The 22,047-nt window shown below is 36.3% G+C and overlaps 1 protein-coding gene and 2 non-coding genes across 4 annotated transcripts; all 3 read right to left on the bottom strand.

The window, feature by feature from the left end:
• Nucleotides 1-1,439: 1,439 nt before the first annotated feature.
• On the bottom strand, nt 1,440-20,301 carry tpt1 (tumor protein, translationally-controlled 1). Of its 2 annotated transcripts, XM_073863137.1 has the most exons (6): nt 20,149-20,301; nt 19,413-19,492; nt 5,566-5,753; nt 5,096-5,201; nt 4,613-4,729; nt 1,440-1,851 (listed from the first exon to the last, which is right to left on the bottom strand). In XM_073863137.1, exons 1-6 carry the CDS (start codon nt 20,168-20,170, stop codon nt 1,849-1,851), a joined length of 516 nt encoding a protein of 171 aa, XP_073719238.1. In that variant the 5' UTR covers nt 20,171-20,301; the 3' UTR covers nt 1,440-1,848. The 2 variants fall into 2 exon arrangements, with proteins under 2 accessions (XP_073719238.1, XP_073719240.1); XM_073863139.1 differs by lacking the exon at nt 1,440-1,851 and having other exon boundaries at nt 4,610-4,729.
• Nucleotides 2,135-2,262, bottom strand: LOC129445553 (small nucleolar RNA SNORA31). The gene has a single exon (XR_008644821.1). It is a non-coding gene; the product is annotated as a small nucleolar RNA SNORA31 (small nucleolar RNA).
• Nucleotides 19,275-19,345, bottom strand: LOC129445551 (small nucleolar RNA SNORD58). The gene has a single exon (XR_008644819.1). It is a non-coding gene; the product is annotated as a small nucleolar RNA SNORD58 (small nucleolar RNA).
• Nucleotides 20,302-22,047: the final 1,746 nt, after the last annotated feature.

Genomic DNA, 22,047 nt, shown 5'->3' with positions numbered 1-22,047 from the left:
TACATTTTACAACACATTTACTGATCCCCTCTATGCAGGATTGAGGCTTTATCCTTATTCCTCAATATCCATGTGCCCAGTTGAACAATTACCTGAATGAACTGATTTCCTGTGAGGAACGACCAAGACATCAAATTTGTGAGGGAATGTTTGGCCATCAACAAATTTCATACTGGGCCTCTGACTAGGAGGCCTTGAGATGAGAATTAGAGCTCAAATTGAGCTAAGATAAATGAACATGCTTATATGTGTGCCAGTGACTGTTGCCTTAATATGAAAAAAATGTTTGTGACGCCTCTTGACATTGCAAAGTTGCTGCTACATCGACTCTCTTTAGCATTTACTGTTGAAATGGTGTTTATTCACACAGATAGATCTCATTTGTTCTTTTTATTTATTCTTTCTAGATAACAGCCATCTGTTGAGAAAAATGTTATACGAGCAAATTACACCCAAAACCCAGCTCTACATGGCATGTTGTTGCTTGCTTTTTATTTAAGAATTGTTTTAATTTATGGAATTATATTTAAAATTTCATTTATACATTTTCTTTTAAGAATCCTAGTTTATCTTTTGTGTGTATTTGTCGGACAATTCACTTAACAGTTTCAATTATGACTAAAAAAATCTATTTTATTTTACAGATAACAACAATTACTGGGCCACTGAGCACAGAAGGGACTGCATGCACATTGCATGACATAGGGAAGGAATACAAAGTGGATCACAAAAAAAGCAAAAAGTTGTGAACTTAATCAGGCTTTTTGTATATAACAAAACAATGGGAAGTAAACAACATTATTTCTTGTAGATAAATTCCATGTATTTTCTCAAAGCAACTGGATTAGATGCAAGCAGCATTTGCACACCAATTCACATTTAACCAGTTATTACCTTTTTAAACCTGTCAGTAAAAACTACTGTCAGATGTTTTATTCGTTATATATTCCAGATGAGCAACCAGTGAAATCGCAATAGATGACAAAAACTACAAGTATGCATTTCGCCAAAGTGACCAATCAGCATAGGACATGAGTACTACTAGAGCAAAGCAACCTGCTCATCACTCACAATAACGTCATAGCTCCGCACACCCAATTAATTTACAGGGCAGAAGTTTGGAAACAAGACAAAGACCCAGCAAACATGGGTATATGTATTGTTATTAGTCAGACTGTGGCTTGTCTATATTAGATTTGGAAAACATAACACTGATTAATCATGGGTGGCCCATCTGCAGATGAGTTTGTGAACATGTAAAAATAATATTGATGTGCATCTATTGGTGTACAACAAATAAGATCTACAACTTGGTTATTACTAACAATTGTTTGCTTTGTCACGAGTCGCACATTACAGCCGTTTCTTCTCTGTTCACAGAAACAATGCTTCTTAATGACAACACATAACACACAGTAACGGTTAACACAGGCAACATCTTGAATTAGCCAGGCGCTTGACTTTATTTTCACAAATTGTGCCAAGAAATCCTATACAATCCTCTGATTCAATGGGAAAAGGGGAAATTACAACTGTACATTTGCTGAAACCAGAAGCTGACATGCAGAGCAAATGAAAAGCCAGCAGTCATCTTCACCTCCATGAGCGGAATAAACAATTCAGTTTTTAACCACATCATTTTCACATTGTGGTTTGGCTTGCTAAAAGTCCTGTTTTTATTTTTTTGAAAGGACAATCATGTCTTTAGCGTTAAAAGACATAAGCCAATCAAGAAATGAAAAACAGTGGCTTCGTGAAGTTAAAAGAGCCTCTGGTCCTGATGCAAAGGATTAGAGGGAATGTCTTGTTTAATCCACAGAGCAGAGGCCAGTGTTGGAAGGGTACTCTTTACTATAGAGAGAAACAGAAAACAAAATCATTTTTAAAACAAATTGTAAATTACAACCAAAATCCTGTGTGGATAAAAAAGATGAGAATGACATTATGCTTCTGAATGCATTATTAATTTAATACCGTGTTTGGCAGGTAACTTTGCAAAAAAAAAAACACAACATTTAGGTTTATTACAACAATTACAAAGACATTTTAAAAAATGTATTTAAAAATATTAAAATCAGTGTAGTATAGCCAGATTTGTACAACAGTTCATATCTCTAAAAGCTAACAAAAGTGTTTATTCTCCTCTTCAGTCAATACAAGCCACCTTTCAGATGACAAGTAGACATAAGGAGGTTTACTATCGCATCCTAGTGCAAACCCAGAGGCCACTTATTGCTGCAACAGGTCTATCAGTGGATGCTACTTGCAAAACATTAAAGGTAGGGTATAACATTTTGAAAAAATGCTAACGGTAGGCGACTACCAATGAAATCACGATCCCACCCTCCATTCAAATCGCCATCCAAAGTCATGCCTCTTTCAAAACACAAGAACACGCACAGATCACATCTCATGTCTCATTCACCAGTGAGAAAACTTTGCAGTACAAAGTGAATAACATTACCAAAATAACCAACATAAACAACTGTTTCACATCAGAATTAGTTAAAGCACACTTTCGGTTGTGTAGACGTAGTAATTATATCTTTATGCTAACCCATAAACGAACACAAATTTCATAAGCAACACAATGTTTCATCAAAGTAGAATATCTGAATCCTTCTCCAAACAAACATATCGCATACCTACCTTACCAAAATAAACAGTGCAACAACCCTTTCAGACCCTTTGCCTTCTGCAGCTGTTTGCATCTCGTGGTAAAGCAGTAAAGTTACCAATGTTAATTTTAGTTTTTGCTCTTTGCTGATCCAGGTAGTTTTTGTTGTTGTTAGAAACATGTCTTTCATTTTGGGGCTCCTGTGCAGGTTGTCAATTAAGCAGGGAAGTTTGCGATTCTCCCTCAGTTTACAGACGGGAGGTGAGGTCACAGAACATATGGTGTCTGCGTGACCAAGCTGCATGGTGGCATTCAAATTACGCTTACGGATGAGGAACAAAAAGGGCAACGTCCGTTCAGACCGAAATCTATGATTGGTTTAACATTTTTTGGTCCTACGCCTTTCACAGATGACATAAATTTCTACAAATACATTTAAACAATTTAACAGTGATTGCTATCAGGATGTGAGGAGTCTTTTAACCGGCATAACTAAAAATGTTTTTGGATTAACTGAGATACCCTGCCTTTAATGCTTTTTTACTTATTTGAATTTATACCAAAGAGTATAGAAGCCCAAGAGGCGAAACTCAATAGAACGCTCCATAGCAACAGTTGCCCCCATGACGTGACGGCCGCCATTATGGACTGAAAACTGAAGGAAAACGCTGAAAAATAAGAGTCAATGGCACTGAACCAACTTAACATAAAAACTTGGCATAACTTTTTTTTTCTGGTCGTCATATCTAAATACGAAAACAACGTGGTTATGCATGGCCTAATTATCCTTAGGAAAATAGTATTTTGGGACAAAATATTACTATAAAGGTACGATAGGACTACTGTAGAAGTGCTGTGGCGGCTCTGGGATGTTATAGAGGTATTACAGAACATAACATACTTCTGTGATGTTCTAATGCCTCTATAATATTTTAAAGCTGCTATAGTATTTCTAAAGTAGTCTTATCGTACTTCCATAGTATGTCCCAAATTACTATAGTATTCCTATAAGATTACTATACTATTTTGTCCAAAAATACTATAAGATTCTTTTTCGTAAGGGTATGTCCCCCACCGAATCGGCTTCATTAGCCTACCACTTACGGTTTGCAAAGATACAATTATAAAATTACTGCAAACCTATAATCTATCAATATTTATGTTATATTATGCATTTTTCTTGTTATATGAATAACAGAAATTCATGAAATAATATATGGGCAGACACACAGTAATAAGATATTTATTCAAATGTTGATTTTGAAATGAGTGAACATCACCATATATATGATTTGGAAAAATAAATAAAATTATAAATGAACATTTCTTAAGAGTTCATCTTTTACATAGAATATCACAAAAATATTAACAAGTTTCTGGTGGACTGATAATCTTTGCAATTTATTGCAGAACACTGCTTGCGTTTTAACCACTTGCTCATCTTCACAGTTGTGAGGCGCGCTAACGATTTCAGCAGCTTACAGTCCATAATGGCGGCCATGGCTCCGCAGCACCATCTACAGACTGTTACCCATAACACAACAGAGTTTCGCCTCTTGGGCTTCTATACTCTTTGTTTATACTATACTACATTTTAAAAATCATTTTTAGGCGATTTTTCCTTAAACATGTTTTTTTATGCTGGTTGAAAGTTTCTTCACAACCTAATAGCAATCAATCAAGTTGTCTAAATATAGGCACAGGACCATGTAATATTCATCCGATCAGCTGTCAATTTTGATGACTACTAAAAGTAAAAGTTGGGAATTTGGGCTAGGGTCACTGGGCCAGATTTGATTGGCCATCAGGCAGAGTGCACTTGAGTTATAGAGGAGGTGTGGCTTTGGAAAGCACTATTGCCGGTGGGATCTTATGCGTTTAAAGCTATCTTGCTATTGCAAGCATCTCCGAACCTGTCTACCCTGGCTTTAGATGTTCTTTGTAAATAACATAGAATAAAATAGTTTTGCTTCTGTTTTTAAATTCATAAACTTAACATTTCTCAATCTCCAAACCATCCTTAAAGAAGAGCATGAATGGTGTGACGCCATCCTCACGGAAGTCAAGGAGACCAATTACACCATCTGGGTTCATGGACTCACCAGTGAAAAACTGATAAGACAAAAATTCTGTTAGTGGGACACTCAACTTAAAGGGTCATACTTCAAAAAGGTTACAACTATATATATTTTAGAAGATAACGAAGACTTAAAGGTATAGCGGAGGACTTTCTCGCATTTTAGAAAAGAACCGCCTTCTCCACTTTAAAAAAAATGCAATTGCGCAACACTCCTGATTGACACCTATGAGGACCAATAGTCTTGATGATCCACCCAGAAAAAGAAAATCCTCCGCAATACCTTTAAGGAACACACTCTGCATTAAATTAAATAAAAGTGCCTAGTGATGACAAACCTTAAGTAAACATTTGTCACTATTAGCAGTGCATTAAAAATATAAGAAACTTCTGCAGCCTACCTGATAGTTCTTGATGTTGCCTAGAATTTTCTTGACCTCAGCTGGTGCATTAGCCATAAAGGGATCTACCCTGTCAGGTGCAGTCTCCTGAAGTTTGGCTTTAACTCTGTTATAGAAATTGCCAAATTTGTTATGCTTCAAAGCTACATCCACATCACTGTGAAGTGCAATGAAAACACTGAACTTTTTGTTGTCCCCAATTCAATCTTACATGCCACTCATAGTGCAAGCAGAAAGCGCAGGGACTTTTAATTTTGCATCTTCACATCTTTAAACCCAGGTGGCCACAATACAAGACTCTGAGCTGTCAATGATGCAAAAAAAGCAGGATAACCCAGCAAAAAATTTTAGTTAAACCACACGATATTTACAGTACACAAAGTCTGTTGTAAGGTACAACATACTTATTTAAGTGATAGCTGCCATTTATTTTGTATTTCTTTGACAAGGATTGTGTCATGAGCACTTACGCTTTCATGTAGTCCTTGATGTATGCCGTGTAAGACTTCTTGTCATAAGATGTCTCTTGAAGTTTGTGGTTGAGGACAATATCCACACCACTGACCATGGAAGTCTCACAGCCCTCATCTTGAACTTCTGCTGATGCATTGCCACCAATCAAAGCATCATCGATGTCTCCCTCTGCCCTTGAGATCATCTTCAATAAAAAACAAAATTGTCACAATAGCTGATGCCACACTGTCCTTAAAAGGGATAGTTCACCCAAAAATGAAAACCCCTTAATTCACTCCCCCTCATGCTGTTACAAACCTGCACAAATTTCCCTGTTCTGATGAACACAACGGAAGACACCCTGAGAAATGTCTGCAACCAAACCGCTCGTGGACCCCATTGACCTCCCCAGTAGGAAAAAGAATACTATGAAAGTAAATGGGGTCCACGATCAGTTTGGTTACAAACATCCCTCAAAACATCCTCCCTTGTGTTCACCAGAACAACGAAATCTATACAGGTTTTCACAACACGAGAGTGAGTAAATGACAGAATTTTCATTTTTGGGTGAACTATCACTTTAAGGTAAAACATCAATCAGCACAAGCTGAATCTTGAAATTAGGGCTCAGCACAAACTATTCCCGGCCTTTAATTTAAAATGATTGACTCTGAAAATCCCTGAATCAAATCTTACCGTGCATGCTTTACTTCAGAGGATGCAAGCATTATCTATACTTGAGCTCTCGTCCTAAAAATGTTGAAACATGGGATCGAGAAGTTTTTGTATACTCCGTGTAGAGACAAAGGGATTTTGGGTCATTATTTGTTTTTGAACTTTTAAAAACTTATTTCAAGTTTTAAGTGGTTAATGAATTCCACTGTCACACATTTATAGTGTTTTTCTTTTTTACAGCAATGTATATTGTTTAGATGGTGCACCAAGTTGTGTATTGTATGCTCATATTTATGGATTTATTGTTTAAAGTATTTGTTACCCAAAGTAAAATAAATAAAACAATTGGTTGGGCTTATCGTTTGGGTGATATAGCTAAGTGGGATGGTTTCAATTACCAGCATTTACATTTTTTTTCAATGTCTGCAAAGCTAAAAAAATTATGAAACACTGATAACAGATTATCAGACACAGTCGATAATTTTAAATCTAGACTTAAAACTTTTTAACAAAGCATTCGCATAATTTGTCTAGTAAAGGTACTTAACTCGCAATAGTTATTTTTACGGAACAAAGCACTCACGGTCATAACACAGACCAACCAAATAAATAAAAACCTTATCTTCATGAACACTTCAAAATGAATTGCATTAAATAGTTTGCCACCATTTGCCACTGAACCTGCATTAACGACAACAGTGGGGCTTCCGGCCTTAGTCAAACGGGTTGGCACGTATGGTCGGGTTGCAATTTTGGCACTTTCGTGTGTCTTGTGAATAGGATGCCATACAGACCCATTTGCCACTGAACCTGCATTAACGACGACAGTGGGGCTTCCGGCCTTAGTCAAACGGGTTGGCACGTATGGTCGGGTTGCAATTTTGGCGTTTTCTCGTGGTCTTGTAAATAGTATGCAATATAGACCCATTTGCCACTGAACCTGCATTAACAACGACAGTGGGGCTTCAGGCCTTAGTCAAACGGGTCGACAGGTTTAATTTTTCTTAAAGACCAATCTACCCAATAGTACATTTTCCACTAGATTACCATACGAACATCTTGAGTCATTTAAACCTACTACAATAGAAGAGCTCTCTAAATTAGTAACGTCATCCAAATCATCGTCCTGTATACTTGACCCCGTTCCCAAAAAATTACTAAAAGAGGTATTTCATGTAGTGTCAGACACGGTACTTTATATCTTTAACTCATCTCTAGAATTAGGATACGTTCCAACAGCTTTCAAACTAGCAGTTATTAGACCACTCATTAAAAACAAACCTTGACCAGGGGGGTATTGCACAAAAGTAGAATTAAGAAAGCCAGGATAACAGAAAAGGCCCAGCTTGACCTAGTTTAATCAGCCCATCCTGGCTAAGTCTGTTGCACGATTGCTAAGCCAGGATGAGAACGTGCAGCTATGTCAAGCCAGGTGTAGCTAGCTAGGATAAGTGCACGTTCACGGAATTCTTTAACAGACCACGGAATCGATCACAGAATCACTGATGCAAAAATTGATAAAACTCATAAAAATTCATCATGAAACTGCAAACACTTAACTACTACTATGTGTATCTACAGTATTTGATGCAAAAAAAATTGCATTTTCTTAAAAAAGCTATTTATTTTCTATAACAATTTAGATTTGGTGGAACTAAACAGAAATCATTGAATTATTATAAGATTTATGTACAGGATTTGACCATATGAAGATTTTTTTAAGGAAAATATTAGGAAAAGGCAACAATAAAAATGCCACTGCTAAAAAGCAAACATGCTGATGTCTCTGTAATACCAAGAAGCCCTCAATATGGGATCCCTCAGTGCATACAAGTGGATTTCAACCCCACCCCCAAACTAAAGCTTCCAAAAATACTACATTTACTGTGAGCTTCATAAGTTTTCAAACAGTTGTATTCATTGACATGCTATAAAACACTGAATAGTATATTCTGAATTGTTGGTGAATAGCCACCATGTTCAAACAAGGCTGGTTTGGACTGGAATATTGGGAAGTAAGATAGTAGGTCCCTTGAGGGGGCCAAAAGGACATCTGGAAGATATGTAGAGTACCTTAAAGATGGGCATAGGAAAAAATGAATCATGTCTTCTGAAATTAATTTACTTTCATGCAGGATATAGCATGCTGCAAAAAAGCAACACTGACTACTTTAATATGGCCATGAAAAAAATAAAAAATTAAGGTACAGTATGAATACTATCCGCTGACCTCTTTATGGAGTATCATTATATGAAAGATCTGTGAGGTGGACAGCACTATAATTCATATTCAAACATAAACTCTGGGATACAATACTAGCATCTTCAATAGAAAAAAAGACAAAAACTATAGACTTACAAGTTTAATAAATGGGACAGTAAAAGTCATGTCAAAAACATGCTCATATATTATTATGTAACCTGTCTTAAATACATTATTTGATTTACAATGTTTTTTATTATCTGTCTATGCAGCACATTTGACAGATATCTGTTTTGTGGATTATTTTAACACACTGAATTTTGATAAAGTGCATTTTGCATAATAATTTGGAAAAGCATAATTTGCATATTTAAGTAATAAAGTATCTTTTGAGATTTTAAATACGTCAAATTATGTATTTAAATAGAATAACATGCACAATGTCATATAACTATTGAGATTAAAATACAACTTGTAAACTTACTGACTTTATTTTAAAAAACAAACAAAAATAGCATGTGCATAATAATTTGGACCATCCATCACTTTCTGAAAATCAAGATCAAGAACATTCTGCATGCTGATGACTTGATTGCAGAAATAAATCTACACATAAGGTAGTGTCTGCTAACATTTTATTGTCTGTACTAAGTTTAACATTAAAAAAAGTCTTATATATCTGTCATAGGGGTGGGTGCCATCCACTGCATCCAAAGACAATAGGGAAAGCTGTTACACAAAATAATGTGTGGCTGCCCGTAACACTTTATGGAGTAATCTGTTCCTGTTACTTGCAATCTTGTAGAAGTGATTTCAGTGCTAGACTGACATTTCTTACATCACATGAGAATCCGTACCTCTCAATCAGGTATTTCTCATATCTTAATGCTAGTCTACATATGTACTTAATTGAAACCGCATTTCAACTTCATCAGCCATTTCTTACAACTGCATTAATAAATTTATTCATCAAACCCCTGACAGAAGTCTTAATAACACTAAATAAATTACAGTATATCTAGTATTTTTATGCAAGACCATGAAGTGACTAAAACACATGAATATCTAGTAGGATTCAGAGAAACTAGCCGATTAATCTGAAATGGTATAGTCTGCTATACCATGCTGTGAATGTTTTATGAGTCTATGGTGTCTAGCATCAATTTTTATGCAGTGGTCTGTTGGGGAATTAGTATGATGGTGGCGGACAGAAATAAACTGGACAAATTCATTAGAGGCGCTGGCTCTGTACTTGGTATGGAGCTGGACTCTGTTCTGTTGTGGCTGAGAAAAGAATACTCTCAAAACTATATTCAATTCTAAGCAATCCCTTTCACCCACTACATAGGGTGCTGGCCGAACAGAGAAGTACATTTAGTCAGAGACTGATCACTGCTAAGTGTTCTACTGAGCATTTTAGCAGATTCTTTATACCTGTGGTCATTAGGCTGTTTAACTCCAATTTGTAAGTGCTGGGACAATTCACTATTGAAGTAAATTACCTTTTTTTATATGGGAAAAGTTATAGTTTTTTTTATTTCTTATCTATTAATTTTTAAAACATTGATGGGCAGTTATGTTTTTATTTCTTTTTTCTTTAATTTCTTTCTTTTCTATAATTGTAACATTAAAGCACATTCCCCCTGGGATTAATAACGTTCTTTGAATTAAATTAATCACTAGGATTAATCTTAGCCTGGTTGTTAGCCTGCTTCATGCAACCGAGTCAGGGCTAAATTCAGCCAGGATAACTGGAAAATCCCAGCTTAAGGGCTCGTTATAGTCGTGCGTAGGTCCTACGGCGTAGCCGCGACGACGTAGGTTCCGCGTCGGTTTTCATTTATACTTTTGCGTCGTCCTCCGCGTCGACGTGCAAACACACGCGCAAACCGCTGGTAGGCAGTATCCACGCGTGAAACCACAGTAGCAGCGCGACCGTCAGAGAAGAAGAAACTTGGCAAGCTAACCCACAAACGAAGAAGAAACCGCAACTTGTTGTGTATGATTTGAGAAGACCAGCAATGATGGAAGTATATAAACAGTGACTTTTGTTGCAGATTGAGTTAAATCACTCCTCAACTTGGTTCATCTTTGTTTTCACCGTCGCAAACGGAAATACCCATGACGCAGTTTGTTTTCAGGGTTCCCACTCTTTTCTTGAAAAGATTTTCCAGGACGTTTCCAGGACATTTTCAGCTGCTACAGTGTAAGTCAAGTTATCACAACTAAGGCTGGGTAGTAGTGATAGTATCATATCATCATTGCTGATATCAGTTTAAAAATCCAAACTCTCACAGTCAAGCTGTATTCGCAATCAGTCACTAACGTTAGAAAATATTAACTATTATCGGACTTCTAAATTAATTGCATCTGCTCGCACCAAGGCACATTACGCATCTGGTATAGCATAAACTGATGAGTTATGTGTTTGTGACTCTAAATTATTTCGATTTATCCTATCTTTGTAACTGTTTTGTCAATTATATTGCTGAAATGGATAGACCTTTTGTAAAGCTAAATGTGTTTAAATGCAAAATCCATTTAGCCTACTGGTGTATGAAATGGATCTGAAGTATATCATATATCCCAAGCTTTGGAGAAGCTTTGCTATTTTCTACAATTGTACCTTATATTTTGTACATTTAACCAGATTGCTTAAAATGTTTATTCATCTCAGTCTGTCTCTCTTGTACTTTCTCAACAAAATATTTTATGTTCAATAAATCACCAAAACAATTTCCTTTACTTTATCTGTTTACTGTTTACTTACAGTTAACTTAGTGCATCTGACACCTGGGGCCTATACCATGAAGCTGGTTTAGTTGGTTAGCCAGCTTTGTTTAGGATTAGTTTGTGCAAATCCTGGGTTTTGGGTACCATGAAAATAGCTTTTACCAACAAGGCCTGCACATTGGCTTGGTTTTGTCAACCTGAAACTAATCCTGTAACCCTGAGTTTGTTTAACCATTTTCATGGTACGGGCCCCTGCATTCTTCAAGTAAAAATGAAAATCACTGCAAAAATAAATCAAAACTATAAATATCAAACTCAAATCCTATACTGCGGTGCAAAAAGGTCAATATAAAACAAAGCAATGTCACTTTATTTTTAACTTGTTTGACTCTGTGGACCCTGTACCGGGTCCAGAATTATCTTATTTTGACTTAATATAAAATATTCCTTTAATTTTGAATGGTCTGTCATGGACCCAGTACCACATATGAGATACTGTTTGAAAGCTTAGACTCTCTATTTTCTGCAGATATGCATCACTTTGAGATATGTTTCACTGTAAGAAAGTTAGTTACACTTAATTTACACTATCACCCCCCCCATAATTTTTAATATCATTTAATATTCACATATTTCATATTTTTCAAGTATGACAAACATGGGCAAGTCTTATATCAAATGAAAGCTCTCACTCTCAGGAATAAGGCTGCCTGTTTTTGTCCTATTTTTTATCACATATCCAACAATCGCCGAATGAACAACGATGTAAAAAATCGTCTTTTGTAAACATATGGGACAATTGAGTGTGGACCGCCCCAGACAGCACAGATAGCCACAAACGATACACCATCCTCTCTCCTAGGTCCCACTCCAAAAAATGAGTCCATTCACAGCATTTTCTTTGGTTGTGTGCATGAATAATCCCTTGCTATTTATCATATGTGCAAAACAAAAAATTAATATTTATATGAAAAATGTATTTTCGCACACTTCAGTAAAATGAGAATAACTTTTGAATGCGACATGCTAAAGAGTTCATTCTTTTTTTGGGTGTTTACTGTCTGCTGCTGGCAACAACCAGAACTGCCCGCAGTCCGCCAGAGCACACAGAACCAGAGTTATATACTATCAGAGGCAGTATTTACAACATAAAAAAAGAAAATTTGGTGTTTTATCATATGAAAAACCACATAAATAACAATATTTGTCACAAACAGCAGCTTTTTATGTAACTTCAAAGGGTTTTCTGCAAAATGATATAAAGATATTGCATTTATTCCACTGTATGTGGTTATGGGAGCACTTCAAATGTTTTTTGGCAGAAATTGTACTCCATAAGCGTATTATTCCTCCCATCAGTTGGAGTAAAATAACTTTTGCATTTATTATGGTAAAGAAAAAATTCCTTTTTCCTCTGTAAGCTGGCAATTGCTGGAATCAAACAAAACTGTCTGCAGGTTTCGTTCCCACTCAGGGCCAGAGTTATACACTTTTAAATACAGACTTTAGAAAAAAAAACTCAAAAAGCGCCTATTTATTTTTGTGTTTATTAGAGGACTGACAACACATACAACCATGTTGAGCATTTTTAACAGTGTTTTATGTAATTTCAGAGGGTTTCCTGTAAAATGATACCAAACTTTTGTATGTGCACCTCTGCTTGTGGGTATGCAAAGCTTTTGAAATTGGGTAGGCCAAATCCAGGAGAAAATCCCCAAAATAGCCTCAGAGTGTAAGAGGTTAAGAAATTCTCAATGATAAAATAAATGAATGGGAAACTGAAATCACATTATTTTGAAATGTTTTAACTAATCTAGGACTGTCCCTAAAAATTATTTTGCTAATTGATAATGAAGTAATTTGATATTTTTGGTAATAAAATAATAACCTTTAACATTACATAATAATGACAATGCAATAATAATTCGTCCAAATAAAGTATCAAAACTAGTAAACACATTTAGCCTAAAAAAACAGAATTATGTACTATAACAAATGCCTACAGGGGGCGGTAAATTACCCACTTTAGTTACTTTAATTTTAAATGGATGCTTTTAGCCAAACAACGTTTAAATCCATTTAAATCTTTAATATTAGTCCAATTCTTTACAGTAGAAATGATACAGTCACTGTTATTATTGAGCAAGATTTAAAAAGCAAACGCAGTAAAAGACAGAATATAATGCATTTAATTTATGACGTATGCAGTCTACAAATGCAACCTCTGGATGCAGCATTTTGTATAAGAAACGGCCAGCATTTGACCTCCCCGAGAAATCTCATGACATAATTAATTTCGCGATACACATTTAATCGCACGAGATCTCGTCACACCCCTATATTTTATGTATTATACTTACTGTACACAACACATTATTTTTTCACTTAGACTTCGACTCGAATGCTTTCACAGTGAATCCTTACGTGTAACGGTTCACATTTACCAAAAGCTGGCAGGTACGGTACACACACACATACACACACACACGTACGCACGCGCGCACACGCACACACACACACACACACACATTACCTTTTTAAGCCCAACTGCAGCAAATGGGGAACGGGGTACAGAAAGTGAGGCAGAGCAGTGCCATTGAGTAGAGCGGTGCTGAGGCAGAGGGGAGGAGGAGAGGGACGGGAATGTTACGTTGTAGGTTCAGTAGACTTGTTATTCTCTGCTTTTCTACAATGATTAGCTGAAACTGCTTCACCACGCTGCTGAATCGTGTTGTCAGACAGGAGTACCGCACGTGCATATTTGCCACAGAACTCACATGTCCGTAGTTTAGAGGGGCAAGTCCTACCAGCGTACTGTGTCGTCAAATTGCGCACTTGCTACGCAAACGCGTACATTGGCAGGTTTGTGTCACGTGGGGCGGTGTGCTGGCTACATGCGGAAATGAAAGCAGACAAGCGCTCCAGCCCAATATTACACGTTAAAGGCAGGTCAAAACAGACATTCATGCATAACATTTTTAACCCGTTTGCGTTCATCCTACCAGGAGGGAAAATAATTTTCCAGGACAACGCAAGCGTTTCCAGGACATTTGACGTTTCCCCCCATTTTTTATGTGTTTTCCAGTACTGGAAAATTGGTCTTTCATTTTCCAGGTTTTCCAGGACGCGTGGGAACCCTGGTTTTACCTGACGGGAGGGGTTCTGGTGGACCAATCACAGCGATTGTGGTCCGCGTAGAACTGACGCGCTGTTAAAATTTTTGCGAGGTGCGCGTCAGGCTACGCACAGGCTACGTAGCTACGGCGTAGAACTTACGCACGACTATAAATCGCCCTTTAATCCCTTATCTTGCTTTTGTGCAATACCCCTCAGGGAGATCTTAATAACTTTAGACCAATCTCAAATCTACCTTTTCTTTCTAAAATATTAGAAAAAGTTGTGCGTAGCTGGCTTGCCACTTTCATAGTGAATAATAATACATATGAAAAGTTCCAATCAGGATTCAGGCCCCACCATAGCACAGAGACAGTGCTGCTTAGAGTTACAAATGACCTCCTATTAACATCCGATCGTGGTGAAATCTCAATCCTTATATTACTAGACCTTAGTGCAGCCTTTGACACAATAGATCACAGAATCTTACTCAATAGACTAGAAAACTATGTTGGCATCAGTGGTCAGGCGTTAGCCTGGTTTAGATCGTATCTAACCAATCGATATCACTTTGTTTATGTAAATGAGGAAGAGTCATATCACTCCCCCGTTAAATACGGCATACCTCAGGGATCAGTTCTAGGCCCCATCCTATTCTTGTTATACATGTTACCTCTAGGAGACATTATCAGGAAACATAACATAAGTTTTCACTGCTATGCGGATGATACCCAGCTTTACATCTCGTCGCATCCTAGCGAAACCCACCAGTTTTCTAAGCTAACAGACTGCATTAGTGATATTAGGGACTGGATGGCACATAACTTTCTTATGCTAAACTCCAATAAGACAGAGATACTTATTATGTTTGTATTCGGTTCAATAATATGTCAGATTATAAGTTGCCCATAGATGTTTCCATCTTCCACGGTTAAGAATTTAGACGTGATGTTTGACAGCAATCTATCTTTTGATAGTCATATCTCCAACGTCTGCCGCACAGCATTCTTCCATCTTAGAAATATCTTAAAAACACCATATTTTGTCTGCATCAGATGCAGAAAAGCTTATCCATGCTTTTATGACCTCTAGAATAGACTATTGTAACTCGTTACTCAGGGGATGCCATGCAAATCAGGTAAACAAGCTACAGCTGGTTCAAAACGCCACCGCAAGAGTGCTCACTCGATCTAAAAAGTATGACCACATCAGTCCAATTCTGGCATCTTTACACTGGCTACCAGTTAAATATCGCATACAATTTAAAATATTACTAATCACCTACAAAGCCTTAAATGGCCTAGCGCCCTCGTATATTAAAGAAGTACTATCAGAATACAATCCATCACGTAAACTGCGCTCACAAAATTCTGGTCACTTATTTATCCCTAGAATATCAAAAGTGTCTAAAGGTGGTAGATCTTTTTCCTACTTAGTCCCTAAGCTCTGGAATGATTTACCAGATAATGTTCGAGTATCAGATACAGTCGATCAATTTAAATCTAAACTTAAGACATTCTTCTTTAACAAAGCATTCACATAATATGTCCAGTAAATGTACTTTTCCCGCAGTAGTTATTTTGTCTAGAGCAAAGTACTCACATACCTCATATGGGTAATATGCTATTGCCGCAATAGTTAGCCTTTCTGGAACCGAGCTGACTTAAACCACTATGATGTATGACAGTTCCATTACATGCGAACGGCCCCTACGCTAATAGAACTCTGTTTTTGTCTCCCTGTCTTGTCCTCGACCCCGAGGACAATGAGACAAACAGACCCAGTTCCTGTTGCTGTGAAGGTCATCGCACCACTGATCTACTGGCTGTCCTTCAACGTGATGACCAGCCGATGCCCGACCAATGACTACCGGCTAAACCAGTTTAATTCGCTTACCCGCCTCCTATCCCTACCGTATCTCTCTCTCTCTCTCTTATATATAATTCCTCCCAAGGGTTTTTGTCCTTCTAGGAGTTTTTCCCATTGGGTTTTTTCGTCCCAGGGAGAGTCAGCCCACTTTGGCTTAACTTAGCACTTTACTGTATAAGTTACATTATTAACATACTCGCTTGTACGGTTTAACCTTAGCCGCCATCTCTACTTCTTATATTATCTATTGATTTTCTGTGTTCTCCTCTACATCTTCTCATGTAAAGCTGCTTTGCAAAGCTGATTTAAACCACATCACTGTGTGACACTTGCATTACATGTGAACAGCCCCTACGCTAATACGATTTTGTTCTTCTCACCTCAAAATTTTTTTGTGTATTTGGTAATAATACAAGGTGTCTGCGTGGCTTATGGTTAAAAAACATAAATTTCCACATACTGTACATTTTTGTAGCTCCAGGTTTCCATATCTTCCTGAAACGTACTGATTTTGAACACAACTCCAGCTAATCTGTACGTTGTGATTGGCCTGAACACCTCTGACAAAATGTGACACTCCTTACATTAATTATGCTAACAAAAGCTAACCTACAGACGGAGTCCGAAGCAAGAAGAATTATGTTAATGTCGGTCTTGTCTACATCACCAATCCCAGGAAGTAAACTGTTGCCTACAATGCGTGTTTTTGTTGTAGTCCAAGAAAAGAGATTTACGAAAAGTTATTGTTGGAGACAATAACTCACGCCATTGTTTACTTTGGGGTATGTACCTTTTGCATATCGTTAACATGTACTAATACTAGGGCTGTGACGGGTTGGATTTTTTTCTTACTGCGGTGAAGCATCAACAAATCACGCAGTTATGCGGTTAACCACACAACAAAAACTCTTATTTTCCCGCCGGAAAGCATCGGAAAACAATATTCTTCTTTATTATTAAAACAAATTATATTAGCAATGATAAAATTAAATAATATGTATTTCTATATGCTATTTTTTGTTTTTATATTTGTTTTGTATGTAATCGGAATTATATATTTTTTTTGTCATTTAAAACCCATTTTTGTAAAATACATTTCATAGAATATGAACCTGAAAAAAATTGAAAGAACATAGCTTTACATTGTTTCTGGTAAGTTGTGCAAAACCTTGATTCCAATTTCTTTAGACATTTTTAGAGTGTTTTTCCTGGTAACACTCCGTAACGCCCTCCTCCAAACGCAACTGGTTTAATTTATTGTACAATAAAATGGGTTACAAACAGTGACAAAAACTGTTCCATAATTCATATTAAACTCAAAAGACATCGAAAATAAATACTATTTCATGTTACTATACTTAATATGTACTGAAAATTAGTAATTAAATAACAACTTAGTAATTAAATCAGACACGCCCACAAAATAAACCCCTGCTATGTTTAATGGACCGTCCCTCCCCCTTGTGCGGAAAGCTGTTTTTAGAAGCCTAAATTATGATTAACAATGTATTTTGTCTATAGTTCATATCATATTACACCATATGCACTTCTGTAACTTTCACCAGCAAAATAAATAAATAATGAAAATATTAAAAAGTGTGGTGATGCCGATGATGACCTCAACACTGCGGTAGGCATCACTGCGGTGATGCGGTTATCGTCACAGCCCTAACTAATACACAATAGTGTTGTCAAAATTATCGATATTTCGATAGATATCGATACAGAAATTTTAAAACGATTCCAATACTCGTGCCCCGCGGACTCGATACTCCGAGACGAGCTGCGAGTTGTTTTTTATGTAACTCTGCAAACACCAGCTGCACGCTCTCTCTCTCTCTCTCTTTTAAACGGCGCCGCACACACAGTGCACGTGAATACAGTGCTCCGCCTCCTCTCCTCGTCTCGTTCGCTCTGGTTTAACAGTAGTACAAGAAAGCCAAGCAGTGTTGCTGTGTGGAGGTTTTTTCGGATGCGAGTCAAATAAACATGCGAACCCGAAGGACACAAGTGAAGTAAGCCAAATATGCGTTGCTACAGAGCCGCGTGCTAACGGGGCTAGCAAAGCACTGAAGGACCGACACGCCGACGAGAGATTGATAATCATCCCAAACTATTAATTCTAGACTTTCCAAATTGTTGTTGATATGCGTGTGGTCACGTTTTGCCTGTAATGATCCAAGTTAATACAATCGCCTCACAGACAGTTATAAAATTAGACAGCATTTTAGCTGACAAGAAAATACTTTTACTGTGGTAAAAAGAAAATGAACCCAGATACTGTTTTGCTTTAAGTTCACAAAAACACGTCATTTATTAACCCTCATGTCGTTCAGTGAGGTATATTTTCATATTTACACTATAATCTGTTTATCATATAAATGTTAATGTATTAACATTAACAAACAAAAAGCAATGCATTTGTTTAAGTACTTGTTTATCTTTTTTACTATGCTAATGCTCACTAGAGAAAAACTCAGATAATGCTGCTAAAATTATTCCTTTTTTTTTTTACCTTGAATGCCATTGCTCTAATTTATTTTTTATATTTTGATATATTTTATATTTTGCTTAAATGTTTAATATATCTGCTGTTCATATATGTTAATTTATTAGTGTGTTATATGATTAGAATGTTGTCCTGTTTTTAATATTAGGCACCAGCAATGAGATTTGAGAGTGTTTCTCCCTTTTCAGAAAAAGTATCGGAATCGAACCCATTGACATAGTATCGGCATCGAACCAATAATTTTGGTATCGTGACAACACTAATACACAATTACACATAAAAGGAAATGTAAAATCATGAATCGGATAATTGGTGCTCTTTAATCAAAATCTAAAACCATAAAATAAAATCACCAAACTGATCGCCCTACTTGGTGTGTTACATTGTGTGGTTTGTCATAAAAAATTTACAGTAGTTTATACCAATTATTAAGTTTTAGGTTAGAAATATTGTTTTATTGTAAGCCAGGTAGTTGCATATGACTTTCTAAGTCTTTAATAATTCATAACTACCGTGAACATCAGCAGTCCTAAAACAGAACATTGTTTACAGACACAAATTAGCTTTCTATAAAGTGTATTCAGGTAAACAAAAAATAAAACTTACATAGCCCTTTTTATACAGGTACTCAGTATATGGTTTAGTTTCATTGGTCAATACCTCCAAAGGTGTCCTAAGATTGTCATCATTGTACCAGGGCTGTTTACTATACAGGGTTTTAAACAAACATCTGTTATGTTAACTTTAATTACAAAACATACCTTTCCCTCCACTTCAATCATCATCCCATTCTCAGACTCCTTGATTTTGTAGATGTCGGAGAACATCTCATCGCCGGTGAACAAAATAAAAACGTCAAAGATCACGTGTGGGTTGTACGTGGCATTTCATTAGTCACATTTAAGGCAGAGTGATGAATAAACTGTACTAGCGTAGTAACACGCCCTGTTCAGCTGTAATTTCATCATCTCACAACTGTTTGTGAAATCAACAATGAATACAACCACCTAGCCGTACAAAATAATTTGTTTAGGTCTAAAAACAAATCAAATTCACAAAATACGCTCATTCTTTATAATAGATAATAATATTTTTCCAAAGTATGCGTGTTAAAACAGTAAAATCTTACAACTTTTACAGAATACCACACCAGCTTACCGGCGTTTTAACTAAACCGCTAACATTTATTTTACGCCAACTCTACCACACAATTTAACTAAAAACTTCATAACATGTATCGGTTCAAGGGTTTAAATACTGTAAGTTGATCAAATAGACGCAGCTAGAACATATTAAAGACGACAGCAGAGTAACAGATTTATTCACAACTTTACACCGTTAGCCACCAAGCTAACAGCTTTCGAGAAAGTTAGGCCGCAGTAAAGCGGGAAAGACCGGCGTTTATAAACAACTCCCCAACATCTAACACAAGAAATATCGGTAAAATCGTAACATTTTGAACGACTGCGTTGAGTTAGTGGCTATTCTTACCGGTGATGATGTCCTTGTAGATGATCATTTTGACGGATTCTGTTTGGAGTTTTTAGGAGGTGTACAGCTCTGGCTGTGACCTGATGGCAGACTCAGCTGAAAAGGCCGCCCCGATGCATGTGCATGTTATATATGGCCTGAAAAAGACTCGCGCCCTCTTATGGTAAAACATGGAAACGTCACATGCCTATTTACATTTACAAACCGCCTCAATTTTCATCTCCAATATTTATATTTTTTTGTGTGTGTAACTTGACAGCTTTATATCGTCTCTAAAATTGTTAAATAGCAAAATTTACATTAATAAACATTATGATAGAATCTTTGGATCCCCTGTTGAAAGTGTATGTAATTTGTATAACACACTTGTATGCATCTGGACATAACTTAAAGTGCATACCTTAAGTAATTTTTTGTGAAATATATATATAACCTTGTATGAAAATAAAATTGAAAGTATTTTTTACAAGACTCTGAGCACATACATTTAGTAAGAAAGGTGACGTTTCTAAGACAGTTCTCAAAATCCATTTTTTTTCAACAATGCTTCATTGTACGGGCCTAAAATTTCCTTACAAAAACAACCGGTACTGAAGACTTACTAGCGTATTAATAATTATATTTTAAAGAAAATCTAGTTCCTAAATCATTTTGGTGGTTTAACATGAAATTTGCTCTTTAACTTCCAGTCTCTGTCTGCCAGCTAAACAGAACTCTGGAACAAATAAAAAAATAACTCCTCATCAAAAATAACAAATGTTTTAGTTTTCTAAAGACGAGGGGAGATGGTGATCATGGATCATTGCTATAAGGGAGGTTTGGCAGCCAATGTGTTAAATTGTATATGTTATTATATCGTGCACATTTTACACATTAACATAGCTCAGTGTAGTTTTTGATATGCTTTATGATTTGAAGGTAATCTACTTGTTGTGTATTTTGCTTGTTATCAGAAACACTCTGAAAGGACTCTGTTAGTGATTCTTTGCAGAGTTTAACAGAAGTTACATTTGTTACACAAAAGCCATTTGTTTATGTTGTTACTGCGGAAACCGTCTATATGCTGACTTTCACAGTTGTTCTTTAAAAAAAATTCTATTAAATTGCTTAACAAATGGGGATTCTGGCTAAATACCGTTAAAAACTTGTACAACAATTATATTAATGTTACTGACGCCCTCACGTCCGGTTCATGTCTGTGCTAATGACCTAATGAATTAACCCTCAAGAGATCCTTAAAAAAAACATACGTAAGTGTTCCTAAGGCCAAAATATGTCACCTTCCCAAAAACTGTCCTAAAAATATCATACATCAATATATTTATTTTTTCATTTTAAATGATTTAATCTTTTAGAACTACTTCTGCCTGAAACATGGATATCAAATATTAATTAAATTTGTGGAAATCTTAACCCTTTATATGCCCATTTGTTTACATTAACCCTTGTTTTTTTACAGAAAAAACAAAACAAAAAACTAAATATTTTCCAAAAAACAAATTTATTATTATTATTATACCCTGGGATGGGACTAAGATTGGTAGCAACATTGATTTTGATGCATTGTTATTTTTTGAACAAGGTCAGATTTTATCAAAAAAAAAAAAAAAAAACTTACACTTGTGATCCTAAAGCCACAAAATGACACATTCCCAATAGGGCTTATTCGCAAACACCGAAGTCGCTAACCGCAGCCATATTGTTGACATGACATCTGTCCTGCCCCTAGCCGCACGTAGATTTGAGTCGAGGGGAGCAGTAACCTAATGGCTTCATCTCGTCTGTATTATGAGAAGATGAGCTTGATTATTGTGGAACCATATCAAATAGACCCAATAGCCTTAAGTAAAGATCCGTCCTTATTGCCAGCCGTAACTTATCTGGATATTTATAACTATATCGTTC

The sequence above is a fragment of the Misgurnus anguillicaudatus genome, chromosome 3 (genome assembly GCF_027580225.2).
Source record: "Misgurnus anguillicaudatus chromosome 3, ASM2758022v2, whole genome shotgun sequence".
Classification (NCBI taxonomy): Eukaryota; Metazoa; Chordata; class Actinopteri; order Cypriniformes; family Cobitidae; genus Misgurnus; species Misgurnus anguillicaudatus.
The sequence above is the reverse complement of the archived record's forward strand: the minus strand, read 5'-3'. Positions and strand labels throughout refer to the sequence as shown.

Excerpts from the sequence above, each read along its gene's own strand:
- tpt1 (XM_073863137.1), bottom strand. The coding sequence starts at position 20,170 with ATGATCATCTACAAGGACATCA. Across the intron at positions 5,754-19,412 it reads TGATTGAAGTGGAGGGAAAG|ATGATCTCAAGGGCAGAGGG; the intron begins GTATGTTTTGTA and ends TTTTTATTGAAG. Across the intron at positions 4,730-5,095 it reads GCAACATCAAGAACTATCAG|TTTTTCACTGGTGAGTCCAT; the intron begins GTAGGCTGCAGA and ends TTGTCTTATCAG.